Below are 19,968 nucleotides of genomic sequence, written 5' to 3' on the forward strand. Positions count from 1 at the left end.
CAGATACCAGAAGGAAGACTAACTACACTCCTGCACTCTTCAAAACAGAGACCACAAACAGAAGGCTGGACAAAATGAGATGGCAAAGAAATAGGTTATGGGGAAGAAACAAGACAAAAACCTCCAAGGACCATTGAATTAAGAGGTGATAGGCAATCTAATAATTACTTCTTGCTTTTAGTCATCTTAAGTGGAGCACCAAACACTTTCACATCCTAGGTGCCTAGTAATTCTTAAATCTACTTCTTGCCACACATGTTTCTGAGAATGGTCTATGTTTCTGAGATGTTTCAATTTAAAAATCATAGATGATAGTGACAGAGAACTAAGCAGAAACTGAGGAGACATAGGCACTGTCTGAGGAAGCTGAATACAAATAAGAGAAACTTAGTAAAGTCCTAGTTTTAAGAAATCAAATAAAAAGAGAGACTTTCAAACTATGATTCAAAGAGGAAACTCTACTCATTGCTCTGTGTAGATCTAAATGGGAAGGAAATCAATAGGACGGTAAAGACTAGAGATCTCTTTAAGAAAATTAGAGGTACCAGGAATATTTCATGCAAAGATGGGAACAATAAAGGACAGAAATGGGATGGACCTAAAAGAAGCAGAAGATATTAAGAGAAGTTGCCAAGAATACATAGAAGAACTATACAAAAAAGATCTTAATGACTGAGATAACCACGATGGTGTGATCACTCACCTAGTAAGAGACATCCTGGCATCCAAAGTCAAGTCGGTGTTAGAAGGCACGAAGACCAACAAGCTAGTGCAGGTGATGGAACTCCAGCTGACCTATTTCAAGTCCTAAAAGAAGATAATGCTAAAGTTCTGCACTCGATAAGCCAGCAAATTTGGAAAATTCAGCAGTGGCCACAGGACGAGAAAAGGTCAGTTTTCCTTCCAATCACAAAGAAAGGCAATGCCAAAGAACGCTCAAACTACTACACAATTTTCCTCATTTCAAACAACAACAAAGGCTCAATATTCTCCAAGTGAGGCTTCAACAGTACATGAACCGAGAGCTTCCAGCTGCTCAAGCTGGATTTAGAAATGGCAGAGGAATGAGAGATCAAATTGCCAACATCCCTTGGATAATAGAATAAGCAAGAGAGTTCTGGAAAAACAACTACATCTGCTTTATTGACTACACCACAGTCTTTGATTGTGTGGATAACAAGCAACCATGGAAAATGCTTAGAGAGATGGGAACACCAGAGTACCCTACCTGCGTCCTGAGAAATCTGTATGCATGTCAAGAAGCAACAGGGAGAACTGGACATGTGACAACGGACTGATTCCAAATTGGGAAAGGAGTACGTCAAGGCTATATATTGTCACCCTGCTTATTTAACCTATATGCACAGTACATCATGCAACATACCAGGTTGGATGAAGCACAAATTGGAATCAAGATTTCACAGAGAAATATCCATAATCTCAGATATACAGATGACACCACCCTTATAGCAGAAAGTGAATGAAACGTTGTTGCTGAATCACGCAAAGACGCCGGGATTCTTGTTCTGGAGGATAAGAATTCAATTCAGGGCCAGAGATGATGCTGGATTGCTCAGAGCTTTTTTGTAATAAAGTTTTATTAAAGTATAAAGGAGATAGAGAAGCTTCTAGACATCAGAAAGGGGTAGACATCAGAAGGGGGTAGAAAGAGTACCCCCATGCTACTGTTAGCAATGGAGTTATATACTCTCCAATGAATCCAAAGAATGTCTGGAGGTTGTAAAGATCTCACCAGACCTACCCCCATAATTTACATTTTAAGATAACAGGATTAGCTAGAAGGTTTAGTCCAGAGACTGCCTTAGGCAGGAGACATTATTGTTACATCATCCTTGTAAAGACCAGACCTACTCCCATAATTTACAGGTTAAGATAACAGGATTATCCAGAAGGTTCAATCCAGAGACTGTCCTCAGGCAGGATACATAATCCTAAGGAATGTAGAAGGAAAAAAAGTTTGTCGCTTTTTCCTCCTTGAGAATTCGGACCCCTCTCTCCCTGAGGACCCCTAGACTTCTTATCAACCTGCCTAGGAAATGACTTTCTCACAAAGTGGAACTGAGGAGTCTCTTGATGAAAATGAAAGAAGAGGGTGAAAAAGCTGGCTTCAAACTTAACCTTCAAAAAAGGAAGATCATGGCACCGGTCAGATCGTTTCATGACAAACAGTGGAAGAAACAGTGGAAACAGAGAGAGACTTTAATTTGGGGGGTTCCAAAATCACTGCAGATGGTGACTACAGCCATGAAAGTAAAAGACCCTTGCTCCTTGGAAGAAAAGCTATGACCAACCTAGGCAGCATATTAAAAACCAGAAACATTACTTTGCTGACAAAGGTCCATCTAGTCAAAGCTATGGTTTTTCCAGTAGTCATCTATGGATGTGCGAGTTGGAGCATGAAGACAGCTGAGTGCCAAAGAATTGATGCTTTTGAACTGTGGTGTTGAAGAAGACTCTTGAGAGTTCCTTGGACTGCAAGATCACACCACTCCATCCTAAAGGAAATCAGTCCTCAGTATTCATTGGAAGGACATGCTGAAGCTGAAGATCCAATACTTTGACCACCTGATGCGAAGAACAGACTCACTGAAAAAGACCCTGATGATGGGAAAAATTGAAGATGAGAGAAGGGGACGACAGAGGATGAGATGGTTGCATGGCATCAGTGACTTGATGGACATGAGTTTGAGGAAGCTCTGGGAGTTGCTGATGGACAGGGAAGCCTGGCTTGCTGGAGACCATGGATCACAGAGTCAGACTCGAGTGAGTGACTGAACTGAACTGACTAATATGTATAATTGATTCTCTTTGCTGTATAGTAGAACAGCTATATTCCAATTAGAAATTTTAATAGTTTGAATCAACCATTAATAACATAGTGGAAAATGTGGTGAGATTTCATGTCAATTTATTTTAAAATTCTATGAAGTAATAGAACATAATAAAGTATTTTAGCATGTTAGAATTGGGGCAAATACACTAGATATTTAATGAGATCATATAAGGAAAAGAGAAACTTTGAAGTCAACCCGAGTTGTGCATTCTTTCATTTTCATGAGGTTTTGCTTTCTGCAGTGAAAAATTACTTGAATTTGAAATTTATTTAGAAGGTCCTATGTGGCACTCCCAGTGGGTAGGAAATTATAAATCAGAGAACGAAAACCCGTCCCCAGTATTCCAAGCAGTTTGGCAGTTTGTCTACCACTCCACTCACACATTTCTGTCTAGAGGTAGAAGGAAACTTTAAAAGGACTGTCATACAGTTACTCAGAAATGGGCAGAGTTTTCCTAGGGCCCCCAAGAAATCAAAGAGCAACGAATGAATGCAGTCTGTCACAAGCCAAGAGGAGACTTCTAGTTCATACTATGATGGATGAAAATAATCACTGGAGATAAATTCATGAATGATTTAAGAGACAGAATGGGGCAGGTGATACATTTCTATGACAGTAGCAGACACAAAGCCAGGTTTTCGAAAACCATTTCCATTGAAGCAAATCTTCCAAAACTATATGATGAAGGATCAGTTCCTCGGACCTCTCATCTGAGTCATCATCTCCATCCATTCACACCTACCTGGGTAAGTGGCTGTTGTCTCCATTCTCTTTATATTCCTGGGATCCTTCAATTGCTCCAGAAAGGCGACCAGGTCCAGTTTAGAGACAAGACCTATCGATCAGAGAAAGGAATATTTGTGTTGTTAGAGATTCATCAGTATCGAATCCTGTATGTATTCAGGTGAGATGAGAAAGCATTTTGTTCTATAAAACGATTTCCTGAAATACTTTATTCAAAGCCGCTATACAATACTAACAAACACCTAACAATCAGATCCTGAGATTCTGGTCAAGTAGTACTAAGGCAAAAGTAAGTAGTGTCACTGTGAAATTAAGACAGGGTGCAACTATTTAATATCACAGAATTTACACAATTACCAGTAACCTAGAACGAAGGAGGCAGAGTACATTAAGGAAGAAAAACATCACCAGCATAACGAATCAGGAAGACTTTCTTTCTAAACTCACAAATACCTATTTTCCCCTAGAAAGCAGAGATCTGAAACTACTGTGGGAAGCAGAAAATTTCAGAAGACATTCTTGACATGACGGACAAAAACCCAGCGGGTAAATAAGGGATTCTGGAAGGCAGTTATCCTCACCCAAGGAGGCCAGGTTCCCATAGTTCTGTAACATCACATCCCTGTATAATTCCCGCTGACCGAGGTCCAGGCATTCCCACTCCTCTTGAGTGAAATCTATGGCCACATCCTGGAATGTCAGCTGTCCCTGAAATACAAAGTACAGATGCCATGTGGCCATGGGAAGACTTTCTAATGTGACTCAAGATGCAAACGGCAAGTTCAGAGATCTGGTTGTCAGTTGGTGGCTTGGCTGGTATAAAATATATTTTTTAATAATCTTTTTTATATTTTATTTATATATATAAATATGTAAATATATATTATTTATATATATTTTATATTTATATTTTTATAATAATATAATTTTATAAAATATTTTTGTAATCCTTTTTACCCAATTTCTAATGTGAAGAAAGGAGGATGAGTTATGATCCACAAGCCATTAGAGAAACTACTCTCATCTGAAAGAGCAATTATAAAATAATCAGGGCAACATTAACATATTGTTCAGTGTTCTATTCATGTGACATAGGATAAATTGTTTGTCAAAGAAACAGGAATTTTTTAAAGCATATTCTGAGCCAAGAGTTCTGAAGTGGGGCCAAAGTGCCACAATTCTAGCAAGGATATTTGAGTTGGTAATGTTGAAAATTCTGCTCGATGAATGACGATTTTGAACAGAAATGAAATAGAATAGTAAGGAAAGAATTCATACTTAAGTTGGAACTTGAACTGTTTTACAGATTTTAACAGGTCTAATAGGATAATAACTTTTCTTGTGGTCTGGGCTCGTGTTGGAAAAAAATTTCAAGACATGAGACAAACTGAGAAGGAAATTAAGTTTATTAGAATGGGGGATGCTGTTAGAAGAGCAGGACAGCTCAAGGGAGAGCAGATGTTGAACAGAGGTCCTTAGTCCACTTTCATAGCCAGGATACAAGGAGTGAAATAGGGGTCTTGCGGATCATTGCTGAATGAAGAGGCACATATACAGGGTGGGGAAAGAGTAAGAAAAATACTTTCTCCTTATGGGGTAGGAGGGGAGATCATTTATACTCCTCAGGAGGACCTGAAATCAATACTTACAACAGGAGAAGGGAAAGATGGTAAGGGGTCTTGTTTTTTCGTTCCTGCATTCCAAGGCCCTCCTTGGTATTATCTACTCTTTTGTCCCTGGGTCACCACATACCTCCCTATTTTTAGGGTCAATTCTTGGCCCTTGTTGATACCCTGCTCATGTCTAACTATCTACCCATTTCCCTTCTCACACATCTGGGAATCCAGTTTCAAGGAAAAAGGGGCAATGACCACTCTGGCTTCTTCAGGCTGAGCAGAGGTACATGGGGCTCTGGGATCCATTTGCCTACTCTGTCAGGGTGCATTTATGCAGAGAGATGAGAGTCCATGGAATGATAAGGTGACTTGTTTCAGCATTGTCTAGGTGTTGGGCAGGGAATATTCTTGCACGACCATTTGGAAATTTGTGGTATTTTAGAAGAAACAAACTTTACAAGAAAGTTAAAGTTACAAGGCCTAAAGATTAAGAGAAGTAGAAAAGCTGCTCAGGGGTTACTTAGGAGAACCAGGACCGGACATTGGTTCATGACGTTAGTGTTTCTCTAGGTACGAAAAGAAGCCAGAGTCTGGCCTCATAAAATCTTTACCTGAAAACATCTGACTATCAGAAGGCCAGTTCTACGTTTTTCCCAGGGCACAGATTGCCTTATTTCTGATCTCTACTCTGAACAGCTTTCAGTGGGGGGTGGGGGGGGGGGGGGGGGGGGGTTGAAAGTCAGGAGCTTGCTGTGGTCATGATGTCATCTTTGTAGAGACAGCTGGCAGAGTTCAGTTAGCAGGGTTTCTTCATAGCCACATATTTGACCATGCTTTGGGGGCATTACTCAGCTATTGTGTCCCATGGCACTGGGAAGGCTCATTCCCAGGTCTGGGGAAGGTTCCATCGATAGGTCACTCAGTGTGCTTTTTCTAGGCCAGGCCTTGTGAGCAGCAAAATCTCTGGACCATACCTGTCTTACTAGCCTCTTGGTCCAGGAAAATATTCCCTTTTCTTCCTTCTTCCCACATCTAGAGTTACATTATTACAATCATTGATAGCATGTGGAACTTCATATTAGCATTTTATCACAGGCTCAGTCACACATTGAGTAACATAAGAAACAATCTTTTGAAACAAGTGACATAGAAATTAATATAGCTATAACTAGCAGTTATTAGTCAGGACGTAAGTAAGAATGAAAAGTCAAGAACTTTCATTAGGTAGAGCCCAGTATTCCCCAGGTCATCTAACTTCACTTGTTAAATGACTATAGCCTGGAGGTAATCTCCTGGTTGTATATCATGGAGCATCCAATCTTCATCTGAAGATTGTTTACTGAGATTAGCTTTAGAAACAAACTTTTTAATAACTTAATTGAATCTTTTAGAAATATAAGAAGGAACCATCTCAGAAGTGAGTCTTAGTAAACACTAGATAAAAAGTTAATATTCAGTTAAACATAACTTTTTCACTATGAGGGCATGAAACCTGTAGCCAGGGAAAGCTTTAACCCATCAAATAAAAACGAGGTTTATCAGGGAGCTGGGAAAAGCCAGGCAGCCATGTTGGATTTCCCACAGCCCTGACTCTTTGATTTATAGCTATTTTTCACACATTTTTAATTCCCTGATTGACAAGCAGACCATGGCCATGTTTTAAGAACATCAGGATGGCAAAAGTCTAACCATGAGGGGTTATTTTTGTAGAAGAATGAGTTTTGTCTAAATGTACCATAATCTTAAGTATGCTTATTTACTTTGCCAAACTAACAAAAAGATTTTTAAAATGAATATAAATCACTTAAATGCCAAGAAACTCATAATCTCTTATTGAAAGCTGCATTCTAAGGAAACTTTGTTTTATTAACATAGAGATTAGACTAAATTCCAGTCTGGTACAAGCTTGCATGTTAGTCACTCGGTCGAGTCCGACTCTTTGTGACCGCCCGGACTGTAGCCCACAAGGCTCCTCTGTCCGTGGGATTCTCCAGGCAAGAATACTGGAGTGGGTTGCCATTCCCTTCTCCAACAAGCTTACCAGATAGCAAACAAACAAAATCTGTTTATAGGAATGTGTATTCTGTTGATAGATGAAATGTTCTGTATATGTCTGTTAAGTCCATTTGGTGTAATACATAGTTTTAAGTCTAATTTTTCCTTATTTTCTGTCTATATGATCTATCCGTTGTTGAAAGTGGGATACTAAAGTTCCCAATTATAACTGAGTATTTCTATTTTCCTTTAATGTCTGTTAATATAAACATAAATATATAATATTTAATAAAGATGCAAACTATACAAATATACAATACATATATATAATAAATATATATTTGCTTTCCCTAAAATAAAAAGAAAAATCTTTTCCATAAATCATGAAGTAGCAGTATTCTTACAAAGGCATCAGAGTGCAATCATAGAAGGCATGTTTAAATCTGATTAAACTGCAAGTAACAATGTAGCCAGGTCACTGCTGTGACTTGTAACACTTTACCAGGATAAGTAGAATTATAGTTGACCACATTTTATTAGGGCATATCAGATCTATATGAACTCCACATAATTTTAGGATATCTATATTATATCAATATTATATGTTATATAATATTATATATCAATATTATATTATATCTATATTAACATCAACCATACAGTATAATCCGAGAAGATTTATCACCCCCTCAACAGTACTTCCCATGTAATTTAACATGTCCAATGAACTCTGGTAGTTTAATAGCTCCCTAGGATGTCTCAGGGGCCCTCTGAAGCATTCCAAAGTCAGCTAGAAGTCAAGTTACTTAGGAAGTTTTGTGGGCAAATATCAAAAGGGGTTATAACACTCAGTCAGATTAAACCATATAGATCACTGGGAAACAAAGTATTTACTTAGACAAAGTAACAAAGAAGATTTCAAAGGTAAACATAGAACAGATCACATCAGAGGTAAAGAAACTTAAAATCCATTATCAAAGGCAGCTCAACATCTCAAGAAAACTTGTGTTTATGCATAAAACTCTTCCCTTGGTGTCCACTTTCCATGAAACCTTTTTATTACTTTCTATACCCATTACTTTGTTCTCCCATCCTGAAACAGCCACTTGTAAGTCGGACCTACCTCCTTTTCCCTTCATAAAATGTAATTTCATTCCTCATACCTTCTTTACTGAAAATACACATGCTACTTTCTGTAAGCAACCAAGAACTTAAGCATTCTGTAGATTGGTGAACATATATACCAGTGATAATTTTTTTCCCCCCATTCCTAGAGGTACTTTGCTGGTTGACAAACTTGTAACAGATATAAAAATATAACAATATTTAACTTATAATAAATCTAGGCACAATGAAAATACTGTGCTTAATGACTCAGACATATCTATATTAGATGAGCAAACAAACATTAATACTACATATTTACTATTTATATTTCCCAGTTCACGTGAATCTGAAATTCACTTAGGTTAATTTCTCTTATAGTTAGAATTGTCTGAATTGTAAGCGCTTACTTTCCTTTAGGCCAATTATATTAGAACTCATTTACAACTTCAGCATTAAAAAAAAAAACAACACACAATAGAGGGCACACTGACACATATACAAATCCAGAGAGAGATCTCATAGTTTCCTGCCTGAGATTTAAAACTTCTCTTGGACCCTTTTTTGTTTGTTTGTTTGTAGTTCTGACTTGCCCAAGGCTGAGTTAGGTCTCAGGTAAATCAGGCAATGTATTTCAAGGATATGGAAAGGGTTAACTTCAAGCTTTTCTCTAGGAAGGACTTTTAACAAGCTAGTTGTTTTTAAATGCATATGCAAAAAGAAAGGGTTTTGCAGTTTCAAAGGGAAAGAAAATTTCATTTTAATCAGTTTTCTCCAGAGTCTAAAGAATATCAGGGCCATCCTGTGTCAAAAAGTCATCTTTCCTTTCTGTAGTTTTAGTTTTATAGCTAAAATATAGACCAAATAATGCTCAAATTGACTCTGATATCAGGGGCATTTCAGCTCATAAAATTCTTGGACTGTCCCTCTGGTGGGAAGTGAGGTCTTTGGCCCATCAGAAGAATCTGAAGGGTTGAGGGAATTTGCAGGACTGGGGGAAGCTTGGTCCTTCCCAGGCCTGAGAAACAGTAGTCAGAAGGGAATTCTTTAGGATGTTCAGGAGTGGGGGAAGCTTGGTTCCCTCTCCGCCTGAGAGATAAGCTTCCTTAGAAGGGGATTCTTTAGAATGTTAGGACATTTTTTGATCCTTCAGGCTTTTGAATATAGAAGACAGACCTGGACCAAAGGGAACCTCAGAATCCTTTCCTAGAGATCATGTGGATATGAAAGGTCGAGTAGGGGTCATCTATGAAATCTGATGGAGACAGACAGAGAGGGACAGGAGACAGAGGCAACAGAACGTAAGGAAATTCTGAGTCCTTTTTCTTCTTTTGGCAAAACCTAGTGTGCCATTCAGAGGCCATTTTAGGGGTGCCCCTGTTTCTATTGGCGCCAGGCGTTTTGGCGTGTCAAAATCTTCCAATGTCTGAGAACGTAGCCAAGGGCTGATTATGAAAGAGCCTCCTGGGATGTAACAGAACCCACTCTTAGCCTACCTACCATAGAATGGGAATACTGAGAGTCACTGGCTGACAGAAAGGCGTCCCTTTTCTCCCAGTGATCTCTCCATGCGACTAATGCACAAAATGGCCAAGTGTCCCAACAGTCACGTCCCACGGTGAGAGAAGACCTCTGAGAACCCTGCAGCTAAGCCACCAGGTGACACAGGCAGAGAAAGACAGAGATTCCCAGGAGCAACCAGGTGACTCACCATTTGGTGATTCCCTAAAACATGGAAGGCACTCTTGGGACAGCTCAGAGGCAACACCCAGGTTCCTGTAAATCAATCTGGACCAAAGGGGAAAGAAGAGAAAGTGACAGGGAAGAAGGCTGAGGAATCTGCCTTACAATATATTTGGGAGGTGGTGGTCCAGGGACAATGGTCTCTGTTTTGCTTCAACCTGACACGGTGAACAGAAGTTGTCTTGCTGGGGCCAGATGCCCTTGTGGCCTGATCCATTCTGTGTGCCCCCTAACCTCACATGGGAGTCTTTCTGTGGAAGGCACCCTAGTGGCTTTTATGTGTCTGTCCTGTGCCCACACAATATTGGTTGGCATAGTCCTCAGTCGGAAAAAACACAAAGGAAAGACCCTCACCAGGGCTTCCCTGGTGGCTCAGAGGGTAAAGCGTCTGCCTGCAATGCAGGAGACCTGGGTTTGATCCTTGGGTCAGGAAGATCCCCTGGAGAAGGAAATGGCAACCCACTCCAGTATTCTTGCCTGGAAAATTCCATGGACAAAGAAGCCTGGTAGACTACAGTCTACGGGATCACAAAGAGTCAGACAACACTGAGCGACTTCACTTTCACTTTCACTCATCCATTCAAGCTGCAGCTACTTTGGGTGCAGTGAGCAGTGGGGCCTTTGGAACATACCAGAGGTTAACCCTGGCCAGAGTTCCTACGTTGCTGCAACAGCACTTGCCTGTTGGCAGAGGTTCCCTATGAGAAAGGAGAAGCGAAGATGGGAGGAAGAAACTCCAACTCCCCGAACAAGCTACCAAAAATGTCATGGTATGGCTGTGGGTTGGAAAAGAATTTCCAGACATAAGACAATACCGATCTGGTTAATCAGTTTCTACATTCTAAGATCCTCCTTGGTTTTATCTGCTCTTCACACTTTGGGTAACCACAACCTTGGTAGAAAGAATCATTTTAACTGTTTAGTATATACTCTATAGTTTTCTGACTTTTTATCAGAGTCTTGAAAGTGTAAAAGAAGTAACTAAAAATCAGTAATGTTCCTCTTGTTCCTTTTGGCATATATTTTAACAAACAGCCATTAAATGGCAGAGCTGAAACTTTACTTCAGTTTATGTACTTTAGACATAATTACTTTTAACTAATAAAACCAGACAGATTCACAGAGACAACTCTAAGAAAAGTTGATACAAGTTTCTGCTCATTTCAGTTCAGTTCAGTTGCTCAGTAATGTCCGACTCTTTGCTACCCCATGATTTGTAGCACGCCAGGCCTCCCTGTCCATCACCAATTCCCGGAGTTCACCCAAACTCATGTGCATCGAGCCAGTGATGCCATCCAGCCATCTCATCCTTTATCGTCCCCTTCTCCTGCCCCCAATTACACCCAGCATCAGGGTCTTTTCCAATGAGTCAACTCTTTGCATGAGGTGGCCAAAGTATTGGAATTTCAGCCTCAGCATCAGTCCTTCCAATGAACACCCAGTACTGGTCTCCTTTAGGAGGGACTGTTTGGATCTCCTTGCAGTCCAAGGTACTACCAAGAGTCTTCTGAGCACCACAGTTCAAAAGCATCAATTCTTCAGTGCTCAGCTTTCTTCACAGTCCAACTCTCACATCCATACATGACTACTGGAAAACCATAGCCTTGACTAGATGGACCTTTGTTGGCCAAGCAATGTCTCTGCTTTTCAGTATGCTATCTAGGTTGGTCTTAACTTTCCTTCCAAGGAGTAAGCATCTTTTAATGTCATGGCTGCAGTCACCAACTGCAGTGACTTTGGAGCCCCAAAAAATAACATCTGACACTGGTTTCCTATCTATTTCCCATGAAGTGATGGGACCAGATGCCATGATCTTCATTTTCTGAATGTTGAGCTTTCAGCCAACTTTTTCACTCTCCACTTTCACTTTCATTAAGAGGCTCTTTAGTTCCTCTTCACTTTCTGCCATAAGGGTGGTGTCATCTGCATATCTAAGATTATTGATATTTCTCGCGGCAATCTTGATTCCAGCTTGTGCTTCTTCCAGCCCAGTGCTTCTCATGATGTACTCTGAGTATCAGTTAAATAAGCAGGGTGACAATATACAGTCTTGACAAACTCTTTTTGTATTTGGAACCAGTCTCTTGTTCCATGTCTAGTTCAACTGTTGCTTCCTGACCTGCATATAGGTTTCTCAAGTTGCAGGTCAGGCGGTCTGGCATTTCCATTTCTTTCGGAATTTTCCACAGTTTTTTTGCAACCCACACAGTCAAAGGCTTTGGCATAGTCAATAAAGCAGAAACAGATGTTTTTTTCTGGAACTCTGTTGCTTTTTCGATGATCCAGTGGATGTTGGCAATTTGATCTCTGGTGCCTCTGCCTTTTCTAAAACCAGCTTGAACATCTGGAAGTTCACGGTTCACGTATTGCTGAAGCCTGGCTTGGAGAATTTTGAACATTACTTTACTAGCGTGTGAGGTGAGTGCAATTGTGTGGTAGTTTGAGCATTCTTTCGGATTTCTTTGGGATTGGAATGAAAACGGACCTTTTCCAGTCCTGTGGCCACTGCTGAGTTTTCCAAATTTGCTGGCATATTGAGTGCAGCACTTTCACAAGTTTCTGCAACTGTAAAGAATACTAAAGACAAGAAAAGTTTTAGTCACTCAGTCATGTCCCATTCTTTCTGACCCCATGGACTCTAACTTGCCAGATTCCTCTGTCCAAGAAATTCCCAAGCAGGAATAGTGGAATGGGTAGTCATTCCCTTCCCCAGAAGTTCTTCAAGAAAACAAAGCAAAAAGAAAACAAGAAGAAAAAATTGATCAAGTCATGTTAATATTTTCATATATACGGTTCAGTTCAGTTGCTCAGTCATAAACGACTCTTCACTATCCCATGGCACACAGCTTTCCACGCCTCCACCAACTCCTGGAGCCTACTCAAACTCATCTCCACTGAGTACAGACATACACTCAAATGGGTCTATATGCTCAATTAGAGGAAGAGGGAAAGTTTTTCATGTCACTAAATCAGGTAATTTTGAGCGGGGTAAAATGTACATAATGCTAGAGGATGATATTCTTTATTTGCACTGAGCTGTATTTTAAATTTTAATACAGTTGAGCATAGATTAGGACTAATAAGATTCTTGTAAGTATTTTGGAAAATAAAAATACCTGTGTAATTACCTGTGATGAGACTCTGTGATGTAAGCATGGAGTGTACTGGAAAAGATCAGACCTGGGCTTGGGATGAAAACTCCCACTCCCAAAACCCAGCATCTCTGCTAAATACACATGAGTGTTCATTTTCCAAAGCAGAAAGAAAGTAAGAAGACATGGAGTTACTCCGTTAATTGTGATAGTTTAGACACATCCCTCACTTTTTCTTTCCAAGACACTTGTTCAAGTCAAGTGGAAAAAAAAAAAAAATCAGAGCACGGGAATCTCACAGAAACACCTAAACATGTCAACATGAGTCATGGAGTAAGAAGTTCATGGAGGAAAGCATTATCACTGCATGGGTATTTTGGCATTATTATGGAAACTATGATCTGAATCTATCATTAAAAAATGTTATTTCGGGGACTTCAGTGACTAAGAACATGAGCTCCCAATGCACAGAGGTCTGGTTCTTTCCCTGATCAGGAAACTAGATCCCACATGCAATAGCTAAGAGTTTACATGTCACAACCAAAAAAGCTGAAAATTACAAGGATGACTGAAGATCTTACCTGCCACAAGAAGACCCAGTGCAGCCAAATAAATATTTTTAAAATGTGCTGTAAGCAAATTTCACTTCATATATACCTTCCCTGATCTGTAGCCTAATGTTGTGGTCCTTTAATGGACCAGAATCCGATGGTCAGAGTCAACGATAAGAAAGTAAAAGAGAGAAAGGGGCTGATATTCCCTGGTTTATGCAGAGAACCAATAAAGCCCTTGACACAGGGCTTGTACCACTCACGAAGGCACAGGGCATTCTCTCAAGGAGGTCTGGAAAGCCTAGGCAAGAAAGTGAGCTCAGCAGGATTCCATGTTCCAGAGAATTAGCCTGAGGGAGAGAGAGAGAGAGAGAAAGAAAGATATGGGGACCCAAGCTCTGATGGAATAAGGGTGCTTTAATGATCTTTGTGTGAGCATATATAGGCTGTTAAGGAATTTATTTGACAATGATAAAGATCAGAAAACCAAACGAATAGTAACTGTTACCAAGGAAACAAAGAATTAACAATGGTCATTAGGTCAGAAGACAACCCATATTTCAAGAAGGAGGGTCATGACTAGGAAGAGTAACTGAAGGAAAAGAGTTGACTGAAGTAAATTCATGCATACAATTCATCTCATTATCTCAGTCTTGGGAGCAGGACTGAACTGGTGGTTTACTATAATACTTTTACACAGCAATATTTTCTACTGTAATCTGAAACCAAAAAAAAAAAAAAAAAAGATAAGAAATGACCCATACACTTTCAGAAACTATTCTGACCTGGAAAAAAAATGATAAAATAATCAGAACCACATGGGCATATTTGTTTTTGAGTGTTGTATTTGTATGACACAGCATGAATTGTCTATCAAGGAAACAGGTAATATTTTTAAAAAGCATACTCTTACCCAAGAGGTCTTAAGTGGGAGAAATATGCCATTTATTTTAACAAGCTTAACTTTTTTCAGAGTACTGTTAACAAGCTTCTTTTAACTAATGATGTTCAAAATTCTGCTCCATGAACAACCATTTTGAATAGTAATGAAATACAATAGTAAGGTAAGCATTCATACTTACTTTTGAATGTAAAGTGTTTTACAAACTTTACAGTTCAAATATGATAGCATCCTCAGTAGAAACAATCATTTTAACTATTTAAGATATACTATATGCAGATGACACCACTCTTATGGCAGAAAGTGAAGAGGAACTAAAAAGCCTCTTGATGAAAGTGAAAGAGGAGAGTGAAAAAGTTGGCTTAAAGCTCAACATTCAGAAAACAAAGATCATGGCATCTGGTCCCATCACTTCATGGGAAATAGATGGGGAAACAGTGGAAACAGTGTCAGACTTTATTTTTTTGGGCTCCAAAATCACCGCAGATGGTGACTGCAGCCATGAAATTAAAAGACGCTTACTCCTTGGAAGAAAAGTTATGACTAACCTAGATAGTATATTCCAAAGCAGAGACATTACTTTGCCAACAAAGGTCCATTTAGTCAAGGCTATGGTTTTTCCACTGGTAGTGTATGGATGTGAGAGTTAGACTGTGAAGAAAGCTGAGCGCTGAAGAATTGATGCTTTTGAACTGTGGTGTTGGAGAAGACTCTTGAGAGTCCCTTGGACTGCAAGGAGATCCAACCAGTCCATTCTGAAGGAGATCAACTCTGGGATTTCTTTGGAAGGAATGATGCTAAAGCTGAAGCTCCAGTACTTTGGCCACCTCAAGAGAAGAGCTGACTCATTGGAAAAGACTCTGATGCTGGGAGGGATTGGGGGCAGGAGGAGAAGGGGACGACAGAGGATGAGATGGCTGGATGGCATCAGGGACTCGATGGACGTGAGTCTGAGTGAACTCCAGGAGTTGTTGATGGATAGGGTGGCCTGGCATGCTGCGATCCATGGGGTCACAAAGAGTCGGACACGACTGAGCGACTGAACTGAATGGAACTGATATATATTTCTGAGAGTTTTTACACAGTCTTGGATGTGTAATGGAAATAATTTAAAATCAATTATGTTGTTGTTCCACCTTTTTGCAAATATGTAGCAAACATTCCTTAAATAGCTTAAATTTGCCTCACTTTATGTACTCTAAACAGACAAACACATAGGGACAACTCTAAAGAAAGTTCATAGAAGTTTCTCTAACTGTGAAGAATACAAAATACAAGAAAAATAACTGATCAAATCATATGAATATTTTCATGCATACATTTATTAAAATGGAACTATAAATTCATTTCACTAAAATGAAACAATCTAAGGCCATGGAAAATATGTAAGAACAATTTTCAAAGGTTAGAATAAAAATATTCATGAAATGATGGCTTTTATAAACCCTAGGTTTCTGCACACAAAGATGCACACATAAACACACTTAAGGTAAAAGCAACTGTGCATAAGTAACAGATCTTTTGGAAGAAACATTTTTAATCTACCTTTTAAAAAAAAATTCAAGTGTATTTTAGCATTTATGGTAAAACAAACGTTTACAAATTGTGCATGAATGCCTGCTAAGTCACGTCAATCATGCCTAACAGTTTGCAATCGCATGGACTGTAGCCATCCAGACTCCTCTGTCCATGGGATTTCCCAGGCAAGAATACTGGAGGGGTTGCCATTCTCTAAGGGACCTTCCCAACCCAGGGATCAAACCCAGTTCTCCTATATTGGCAGGCGGATTCTTTACCACTGAGCCACCAGGGTTCACTGAAAATAACTTTTTCTCTTTAGTAAGAATAATCAAAAACACAATATGAGAAATAGTCTACATTTTATTAGCAAATATAGCATGACACCTATTTAGAACACATTTCCAGACCTATATGAAGAAACTGTAAACCTTTACTGAAGCACATAATGTCTGAAAATCACAGGTTTTACCTGGAAGATGTGGTGACCTAAAGACTCCAGTGACTTCAGAACAATTCAAACTCAAAACAAACACGGATATTGCAAATATAAGACTCAGCTGTATCCAGGAGAGCCAACATAATTCTGAATTTAAAAACACAAAAAAACAAAATAGAGGGAAATTACAGATTTCTGTAATTATCTGTAAATCTAATTCTGCCAAATTACAGATGAAGTTATCACTGTATAGACTAGTAAAACTTCAAAATAAATGATGCAAAATGGCAAGAAGGTAGCCAAAGAAGCATACCTAAAGAGAGACTTAGACATTATTTTGAACAATAAAATAGAAGGTAAACACAACAAATTTTTTTTTAAATAACGCAACAGGTGAGGTATTCCAAGGTAACAACAAAAATCAGCGGGGGGTGGGGGGCTGGGGGGGGTCAAAGGGCATAAAAGAAAGATTTAGGTTTCAGCATCGTGTAATAAAGAATTTAGGGACTTGGCTGATGGTCCAGTGGTGAGAAATCTGCCTGTCAATGCAGATAACATGGGTTCCATCCCTGGTCAGGAACCATCCCACATGCCTTGAAGCAGCTAAGCTAGTGTGCCACAACTACTGAAGCCCACCTGCTCCAGAGCCTGCCAGTTATTAATACAACGACTGAACCAGTGCCTTAAAGCCAGAGCTCCACAACAAGATAGTAGCTCCTCCTAATCACAACAGAGAAAGCCCAAGTGCATCAGCAAAATCCCAGTATGGCCAAAACTAAATAAATACTAAAACAATAACAACAAAAAAAGAATTTGGCAGGCTTTGGTCCCCAGGTTGTGGAAGTTTCTTAACTACTTGGAATTAAGTAGTTAACTACTTTCAATTTTATTAACTTGGAATTCCCCCACCCCCACCCCATTGGGAATTTCCTTAGTGACTGAAGTAGCTTTATTACTCTCCGTGGGCCCTGATTACTTATGCTAAAAACATGACCTACATGGTGGCCCCTAGTTTAATAATGGGACGACTCAGGTTGTGAGGCTGGCCATTTCAAAAGACCAAGGATGTTACTAGAGGTTTGGGGCTTTGAGCCAGGTGGGCTTATTAGCCCAGCCTCTAAGAAGGGGAGAACGCTGGAGATATTATCAATCCCGCCTATGAGGCTAAACCGCAATAAACACTTGAGTGAGCTTGTTTGGCTGGCAATACTCTGTTTTCTGTCACACTGATGTGCCAGGAGGGTCCCTCGGGATGATGACTATGGGTCAGTTCAAACAAACCCGTTCAGAAGTTAAGAAGCTTATCAAGTCCAAAGAAGCAGCATTTCAGGAAAGAGAGACAGAACAAACAAACAAAAGGACTATGCCTCTTACCTCTAGACGAGTCATTTCTGACTCCTTGCTTTCCTCTTCCTCTGGGATTCCTTCTCAGGTAAGATCAGTCTTGGGAAGGGACCCCTGAGTGTTGAGAATAGGCTGTACAATACTTAGATAAACACACCGAGGTCCCTGTAACACAGCCACACACAGAGGGAGGATCTCAGCAGGCACAAAACACAATCTTCTACGTCCACGGACACAGCAGGGATTTTGGAACACAGAATTAAACGAGGTGTTTTTAGTTTTATTCTTTTCTTCTGAACTCGCGGCCCTTCCTGTGAAAGCCACACGTTCTTGGCTGACCCTCCCGTTCAAACCTTAGGCAAGACCATGACCAACAGAATAGGACCTCCTTCCTTCACCTCTTCGTGGATCAGGGACCTAGGGGTTGGACAATGCAGGACTTTAAGCAGCGGTCTCTACAAGTTAGAAGGTAGAATTGCCAGAGAAGGACACGGACTCTAGAACGATATCAAAAGGAAGCGAACGCGGGCCCCAGGGACCCGGCAGCTAAAAGGACTTCAGAACTTCTCACGGCGATGCGAGGACACACTGGGGACGGGAAAATGGGGACGGTAGTTTGAACGTCCACAGAGACCCCCGAAACCCACGTGTGAAGGACAGCAGGCTGTGGGACTACGAAATCCAGGTTTTAAACAAACTCACCAGAACTCTCTGTCGGTCATTTAAACGCAATTCCGGGTCTGCAGGATACTGCGCACGCGCGGGCGGAAGATCCGTTACAAAGGAAGGTGAGTGCGCTACGCCGCGGCCAATGAGAGCGATGTAAGGGGAGAAGGTGGGACGAGGCCGGAAGCGCAGGTGTGTAGGGGCGGGGCCAGTGGGGGCGGAGCTTTACCTCCCCTGACGCCGCCCCTGTCAGTTTTGGGTCTGTTGGTCCTTCTGTCCAGCTGTGCTTCAATTTCTGTCCCTGTTGATGCCTTTAAATCTCTTTGATTTCCTCTGGAGCAGAGCTGCTTCCTGCTTGTTCTAAGTTAATGTTTCACACAACTTAATGCAAAAGAGAAGAATTTTGAGAGCTGCCTCTAAGGAAAGCTGAGATGTTTTCAGCAAGTTGAAAAACGGCTAAAATTCAAAAGCCCCTGTGTGACTGTGTGAAGATGGGTGTCTCCTTAGTGACGAAAAGTAGAATGCAATAACTCAGATGATCTGTTGGGAGTGTCACGAGAGTGTAGGCTCCTCGATTCTGTCTCGTCACAACAAAGATTTGGAGTGACAAACATTAAAGCCCCCTAGGCATGTCACAGCTCTCAGGTCTTGGATAGACCGTGTTATAGCTCTCAGGTCTTGAATGGACCGTGTTATAACTCTTAGACAAATCAGTGTTACAGCTCAGTGTTACAGCTCTATTTTATTTAGAAGATAGCAGGAAAATCCATCTTCCAGGCGTGAGGGCACATTGATCTAAAGAAGAGCGCCCCAGCACTGGGGGAGAGAGAGAGCTGGCTCTGGCTCCTCTATTTATATGTTTATCTCTCTCTGGGCCTGTCTTATGTAAATTGGGCCAGCCAGGAGTGTTTTACCTGAGGTCCTCACTCCGGTCTTCAGACCTAATTTTGTTCTATTTTCACGGGCTTTTCCCTTCCTTGTCTGTAGCCACCGCCATTTTGGACTCCTTTTCCCTGTTTTACTTACCTAACATAACCAGAGATCTGGTTACATCAGGGCAGCTAGCTTTTCTCTTAGGAAGTGATTCCGGAAAGAAAGAGGGAGATCGGAATCCACATTGTTGTTTATAACGCAACCACAGAAATGACATACTGTTACTCCTGCCAGAATCTGTTGATATACAGATTGCCCCTGTTAATTCCTGCTCCTGAAGCAACCAACTGCTTTGCTTCTTCCAGGACTGAACAAGTTTCCAAAAAGCAGGACTTTTTGTGCTAAAACTGGGCACAAAACTGGCCAAATGGGACACGTGGATCAAACCAACTGCTCTGCACTTAGTTTCCCAAACACCCTCCCCTGATGTTGGCCTTCTTTCCTACCCTCCTCCTCTTCACCCAGTC

At 40.5% G+C, this 19,968-nt stretch overlaps 1 protein-coding gene across 13 annotated transcripts in view; it reads right to left on the reverse strand.

Annotated features, from left to right (window-relative positions):
- The window catches only part of LOC101111046 (zinc finger protein 724-like), a 44,178-nt gene extending 25,524 nt beyond the window's left edge, over nucleotides 1-18,654 (reverse strand). For 2 of the 13 annotated variants that reach the window (XM_042231224.2, XM_042231218.2), the window contains exons 1-5: nucleotides 18,605-18,654; nucleotides 17,933-18,016; nucleotides 13,964-14,050; nucleotides 4,181-4,307; nucleotides 3,598-3,690 (exon numbers count right to left, since the gene is read on the reverse strand). In XM_042231224.2, coding sequence (XP_042087158.1) covers nucleotides 3,598-3,690; nucleotides 4,181-4,307; nucleotides 13,964-14,050; nucleotides 17,933-17,947 — 322 coding nt within the window. In that variant the 5' untranslated portion in view covers nucleotides 17,948-18,016; nucleotides 18,605-18,654. The other 11 variants (XR_006056003.2, XM_060399100.1, XM_060399099.1 and 8 more) reach the window with 11 other exon arrangements.
- Between the last annotated feature and the right edge of the window lie 1,314 nt (nucleotides 18,655-19,968).

Source organism: Ovis aries, chromosome 14 (assembly GCF_016772045.2).
Source record: "Ovis aries strain OAR_USU_Benz2616 breed Rambouillet chromosome 14, ARS-UI_Ramb_v3.0, whole genome shotgun sequence".
Taxonomy (NCBI): Eukaryota; Metazoa; Chordata; class Mammalia; order Artiodactyla; family Bovidae; genus Ovis; species Ovis aries.